Raw genomic sequence first — 6,995 nt, 5'->3', positions numbered from 1 at the left:
GTCATTCCTATTTTACAAATGGTCTACAGACAGGCCAAATACACTGTTTTATTTGAAGAGGCAGTAATGGCCAAATGCAATGTCTTTAAATAATAATAATGATGATGATGATGATGATGATGACGAAGCTATATCTTGTCTATTCCTATTCAACAGAAATGTGAGTAATATGATTCCCTAGTCTCAAAATGTTTCCGGATCAAAAGCTCATGAATTGTGAATAATAACCTCATAAAAAAAAAATGTAGGGACAGCTTCAGTATATTCTCTACCAGTAGTCCATTGTCAGTGATTATAGGGTTAATATAGCACCTAACCACCAAAACAGATAGAGATTCCTCTGTCAACTCAGGTTGATACAAGGTCAAGCAATAAAATGTCAATTCACATGGAAATTGAATTAGTCTGATAGGCAATAATCATGAACAGATTCCTCCATTAACTTAAGCATTTTTTAAATTAACTTTGTCACTTTCTCTTCTAACAACTAACTCAGTAATAAAACAGGTGATCTATTCCAGCTTAACAGTTCAAATACAAAAACACAGATAAACACAGGAAAAACAGAAGTATTTACACAGTCAAACCATATTATCATGTAGAGAGGAGAAACTGCAAAAGACAAGACAACGCTATACGTCAGTCAATGGCCGCGTTCCAGAACGACTACATTGCAGACGCCTGCCAGATATCAGCTTTGCCACGCCTACAATGTAGTGGGCCTGGAACGTGACCAATATGTTTAACTTCAAAGTGTATACTAGAATAAAAAATGAAGTGTTCTCATACAAACCTGAACAAAAAATAATCAGTTTAGGGCAAAATCTAATAACAATGAAATGTACCTAGTACAAAATGATATAACAAATACAATAAAATATTTGTAAATATCCATAATATTAAATAATGACGACTACAGAGAGGATCAAATATGATGAAAACAATAATATGAAGAAAGTACAACCTATTAGGAAGAACGTTTGATCCAGCATTAACTGAGGAAAAAAAATGTCCAACTCCTCAGCTCACACACAACCTCCACTAATTACATAAATCAACTCATTCACTGGCTCAACTCTGCTCCGCCACAGCACTTACTTAACTCAACCACAAGGGGGCGATACAACCGCATTGCATTTCTATACTCATGGGAGGGGCATAGTGATTAGCTACGCCACTATCACAGGATGGATAATCTTGAGTGCTCAGCGCAGGACAGTCCTCCAAAGCTATATTTATTCCATCAAAGTGGCTGGTTAGTGGCAGAACACCATAACGCTGATTATCAGGAACTGCTCGCGTCCCAAATAGCACACTATTCTCTATATCAGTGTTTCCCAAACTCGGTCCCGGGGACTTCATGGGGTGGACGTTAATACCATCTTAACATCCCCACCCACCCCTCTGTTTCTGCCCATGGCTGAGTGTCCCATTGATAAAAGATGAGAAGAGAAGGAAGGTGTTGCTTCCTGTTGTAGAGCATCACAAAGCTTTTATACAAACAAAAGAATGGACATCATGTTTCCAATCCAATGCACTCAGTGCTTTGTAAACATACTGAGCAGTACAGTTCTCAGCGCTTGGCCGACCACACCAACATGAGCAAGAGAATCACGTATAACGGTACATGTGACACACATACACACACAAATAAACATTAGCTTCATATTTTCTATACCAACCCCGCTGTAGGTTAGCTTTGACACCATTATACAGTATACTGATTCCCAGTAAACACAATGCTGGCTTTTTAAAGAGAGAGGGAGAGAGAGAGACAGAGAGAGAGAGAGAGACAAAGAGAGAGAGAGAGAGACAGAGAGAGACAAAGAGAGAGACAGAGAGACACAAAGAGAGAGAGACACAAAGAGAGAGAGAGAGAGAGAGCGAGAGAGAGAGAGAGAGGGAGCAGCCTGTTCGTTGTACACGTTAGAACTGAATCAGTTGGCCATCCAGCAGCCAACTCTCAACTCCTGTAGAAAGTCAAATACATCTTCAAAATGTCCGGAGATTTTTATCAACAGTGTCACCCGGTGTAAATACACGGTGTGTTTTGTTACGTTTTCGACAGACGTAGCCAAAAGGACAACAAAAAAAGTTTCCCTGGACTTTCCTCTCCTCCTCACGATGGTCGTAACTTATTATTTATTTGTTTCCCCAAAAAATTAAAGTATAGAAATTCATTGAAAAGACATGAAAAAAGTTTTCCTGGAAACATACAACATGAAGAAGACCAAACTCTCCTTGACCGGAGAACAGAAAAGTTCCTGATCTGCTAAACAGAACAGGCCAGATTGTCGTTTCCCATCCAAACAGGAATTCTGTTATTTGGACATCCTCCACAGGGCACGGCTTGGTTGTCAGACTGGGTTGACTTGGTTCCTCCTTCAGAAACTCTAGACTCTACTTAGCAGAGTAGATCTGTAGAACGAGAGAGAAGAGAACATCTATTAGCAAGACATGTAACAGGCATCTGATTAGGGTGATAATGTCTGAGAAGCTGCTGATTGGAGGATAGATATATTGGCGTGGATGTTAGGCCTGAGACAAAGTCGAGGGCTGGCAAACCCTGCCATTATATCCCCCCAACACCGGCTTCGAGGGCATTATCAGTTTTATACAACAGGGTTACCAACATATTCAAACAATGATTGACCTACAGTACCAGTAAAAAGATTGGATACAGCTACTCATTCAAAGGGTTTCTCTTTCTTTGTATTATTTTTATACATTGTAGAATAATAGTGAAGACATCAAATCTATGAAATAACACATATGGAATCACGTAGTAACCAAAAAAGTAACAAATCAAAATGTATTTTATATTTGAGATTCTTCAAAGTACACCTGTGGCATTCTCTCAACCAGCTTCACGAGGTAGTCACCTGGAATGCATTTCAATTAACAGGTGTGCCTAGTTAAAAGTTCATTTGTGACATTTCTTTCCTTCTTAATGCGTTTGAGACAATCAGTTGTGTTGTGACAAGGTAGGGGTTGTATACAGAAAACAGCCCTATTTGGTAAAAGACCAAGTCCATATTATAGCATGAACAGCTCAAATAAGAAAAGAGAAACGACAGTCCATCATTACTTTTAAGACATGAAGGTCAGTCAATACAGAACATTTCAAGAACTTTGAAAGTTTCTTCAAGTGCAGTCACAAAAACCATCAAGCGCTATGATGAAACTGGCTCTCATGAGGACCGCCACAGGAAAGGAAGACCCAGAGTTACCTCTGCTACAGAGGATAAGTTCATTAGAGTTACCAGCCACATAAATTGCAGCACAAATAAATACTTCACAGAGTTCAAGAAACAGACACATCTCAACATCAACTGTTCAGAGGAGTGTGTGAATCAGGCCTTCATGGTCAAATTGCTGTAAAGAAACCAATACTAAAGGACACCAATAAGAAGAAGAGACTTGCTTGGGCCAAGAAACACGAGTAATGGACATTAGAGTAGGTGAACAGGTGATCTCTGCATGTGTGGTTCTCACTGTGAAGCATGGAGGAGGAGGTGTGATGGTGCTTTACTGGTGACACTGTCTGTGATTTATTTAGAATTCAAGGCACACTTAACCAGCATGGCTACCACCGCATTCTGCATTGAAACGCCATCCCATCTGGTTTGTGCTTAGTGGGACTATCATTTGTTTTTCAACAGGACAATGACCCAATACACCTACAGGCCGTGTAAGGGCTATTTGACCAAGAAAGAGAGTGATCAAGTGCTGCATCAGATGACCTGGCCTCCACAATCACCCAACCTCAACCCAATTGAGATGGTTTGGGATGAGTTGGACGGCAGAGTGAGGGAAAAGCAGCCAACAAGTGCTCAGCATATGTGGGAACTCCTTCCAAGACTGTTGGAAAAGCATTCCAGGTGAAGCTGGTTGAGAGAATGCCAAGAGTGTGCAAAGTTGTCATCAAGGCAAAGGGTGACTAATTTGAACAATCTAAAATATAGTTTTATGTGTTTAACACTTTTTTTGGTTACTACATGATTCCATATGTGTTATTTCATAGTTTTCTACGATGTAGAAAATAGTAACAAATAAAGAAAACCCCTTGAATGAGTAGCTGTGTCCAAACTTTTGACTGGTACTGTATATTCATTAAAAAAGTTATTTTGATGAATTTATTCATCCTATTTCATCCTTCCACAAGATAAAGTCTCGACGCTAATTTAGGGTTGCTACCCAAGCCGGCTGGTCGTTCGTTCAATTGGTTCGGTTGCCAGACACGCAACCCAGTCGTTCATTATAACTGTACCGTTGCCCTCGCTTACTAGCTAGTCAACTTTGGCTAACACAGTCAGGTCAAACAGTGCAGCCAGAATAACAGCAAAGTAGCTGCATTTCTGTTTGTTTAACTTGTTTTCTAGTTATTTTGGGGGGGGGGAATACATCCATAACAATGAGCTAATGACGTGCGATTTCGCCTGTCATGGTACATTTGCTTTCTTGCCAGGTCACTGTTCAGAAGAGATAGCCAACTACATAGCTAACACAATCACTTCAACCTGAAGCTGGAATGACAGCAAACTAGCTGCATTTAATGTTTTCCTATTGACATTTATTAATATATATCCATAACAAATAATACAGAGTCATGATTGGCTGAGAAAAGCTGCCTGTCTGTCTCGTCCCGACCTCTACACATTCATTACTATGGGACAGCAGATCGAATTACAATATTGAAACAATGTTGCAAACGTCAGAGAGACAGACAGCAAGGTTTATACAAATCTCCGCTGTTGAAAACCAATTGCTCGGAGATAATGGCTAGAAGCTTTTTATAGTGGAGATCAAGTTTATAAATTGCCTGGCTGGGCCGTTGAGACATTGGATTGCACAGTCAGATGGATCAGAGTAAATAGGCATTTTAACGTCATAGATTTAGCTGGTGGTAACTTGTGAATAGACACCAGCTGGAATGCGGTATTAACCAATCAGCATCCAGGATTAGACCCAGTCTGGAGTCTCAGTGGGGGGAGAGACAGAAACTACACCAGTCTGGAGTCTCAGTGGGGAGAGAGACAGAAACTACACCAGTCTGTAGTCTCAGTGGGGGGAGAGAGAAACTACACCAGTCTGGAGTCTCAGTGGGGAGAGAGACAGAAACTACACCAGTCTGGAGTCTCAGTGGAGAGAGAGACAGAAACTACACCAGTCTGGAGTCTCAGTGGGGGGAGAGAGACAGAAACTACACCAGTCTGGAGTCTCAGTGGGGAGAGAGACAGAAACTACACCAGTCTGGAGTCTCAGTGGGGAGAGAGACAGAAACTACACCAGTCTGGAGTCTCAGTGGGGGGAGAGAGAGAAACTACACCAGTCTGGAGTCTCAGTGGGGGGAGAGACAGAAACTACACCAGTCTGGAGTCTCAGTGGGGGGAGAAAGAGAAACTACACCAGTCTGGAGTCTCAGTGGGGAGAGACAGAAACTACACCAGTCTGGAGTCTCAGTGGGGAGAGACAGAAACTACACCAGTCTGGAGTCTCAGTGGGGGGAGAGACAGAAATTACACCAGTCTGGAGTCTCAGTGGGGAGAGACAGAAACTACACCAGTCGCGAGTCTCAGTGGGGGGAGAGACAGAAATTACACCAGTCTGGAGTCTCAGTGGGGGGAGAGAGAGATAAACTACACCAGTCTGGAGTAATGGGACAGATTCTGTCGCATTGGGGCTGACCCTAGGGATACACACGTACACACATCACCCCGGGGAGGGTACATACCTCAAAGACTTCCATCTGTCCTTCTCCATATTATTCTCAGGGCCTTCACTGTCATAGGAGGCCAGACACAGAGCTGAAAGGAGAGAGAACAGAGAACCATCAGCATCACTGTCATAGGAGGCCAGACACAGAGCTGAGAGGAGAGAGAACAGAGAACCATCAGCATCACTGTCATAGGAGGCCAGACACAGAGCTGAGAGGAGAGAGAACAGAGAGAACCATCAGCATCACTGTCATAGGAGGCCAGACACAGAGCTGAGAGAGAACAGAGAGAACCATCAGCATCACTGTCATAGGAGGCCAGACACAGAGCTGAAAGGAGAGAGAACAGAGAGAACCATCAGCATCACTGTCATAGGAGGCCAGACACAGAGCTGAGAGGAGAGAGAACAGAGAGAACCATCAGCATCACTGTCATAGGAGGCCAGACACAGAGCTGAGAGGAGAGAGAACAGAGAGAACCATCAGCATCACTGTCATAGGAGGCCAGACACAGAGCTGAGAGGAGAGAGAACAGAGAGAACCATCAGCATCACTGTCATAGGAGGCCAGACACAGAGCTGAGAGGAGAGAGAACAGAGAGAACCATCAGCATCACTGTCATAGGAGGCCAGACACAGAGCTGAGAGGAGAGAGAACAGAGAGAACCATCAGCATCACTGTCATAGGAGGCCAGACACAGAGCTGAGAGGAGAGAGAACAGAGAGAACCATCAGCATCACTGTCATAGGAGGCCAGACACAGAGCTGAGAGGAGAGAGAACAGAGAGAACCATCAGCATCACTGTCATAGGAGGCCAGACACAGAGCTGAGAGGAGAGAGAACAGAGAGAACCATCAGCATCACTGTCATAGGAGGCCAGACACAGAGCTGAGAGGAGAGAGAACAGAGAGAACCATCAGCATCACTGTCATAGGAGGCCAGACACAGAGCTGAGAGGAGAGAGAACAGAGAGAACCATCAGCATCACTGTCATAGGAGGCCAGACACAGAGCTGAGAGGAGAGAGAACGTCATATCCACATTATCATACAGCACATACAACCTGGAGAACACTGAACGTTAAAGTATAGCGGACATATCTAGCGTACTCTTTCCTGAGTTGATTTAGTTTAAAATGATATAATCATTTTGGTACATTGACCTTATACAATGTGGGAGCAGCATTGTGGAGTTAAGGGGTGTACATACTGTCCTCGCTGAAGACCGGTGCGGTGAGCAGATACTGGAGAATCTTACGGTCCTTCTCAAACGGACACTCC

The 6,995-nt window shown here is 43.1% G+C and overlaps 1 protein-coding gene across 3 annotated transcripts in view; it reads right to left on the bottom strand.

Moving 5' to 3' along the window:
- Positions 1–438: 438 nt before the first annotated feature.
- Positions 439–6,995, bottom strand: part of LOC115127952 (ras-GEF domain-containing family member 1B-A-like) — a 97,183-nt gene continuing 90,626 nt past the window's right edge. For 2 of the 3 annotated variants that reach the window (XM_065026898.1, XM_065026897.1), the window contains exons 12-14: positions 6,925–6,995; positions 5,735–5,807; positions 439–2,418 (exon numbers count right to left, since the gene is read on the bottom strand). The exon at positions 6,925–6,995 is cut by the window's right edge and continues 53 nt beyond it. In XM_065026898.1, the coding sequence (XP_064882970.1) occupies positions 2,394–2,418; positions 5,735–5,807; positions 6,925–6,995 (169 nt within the window). In that variant the 3' untranslated portion in view covers positions 439–2,393. Of the gene's footprint in view, positions 2,419–5,734; positions 5,808–6,924 lie in introns of those variants that run through there. The other variant, XM_065026899.1, reaches the window with a different exon arrangement.

Source organism: Oncorhynchus nerka, linkage group LG13 (genome assembly GCF_034236695.1).
Source record: "Oncorhynchus nerka isolate Pitt River linkage group LG13, Oner_Uvic_2.0, whole genome shotgun sequence".
NCBI classification, from domain to species: domain Eukaryota; kingdom Metazoa; phylum Chordata; class Actinopteri; order Salmoniformes; family Salmonidae; genus Oncorhynchus; species Oncorhynchus nerka.
Note: the sequence above shows the minus strand (reverse complement) of the source record. Positions and strands in the feature narration are given on the sequence as shown.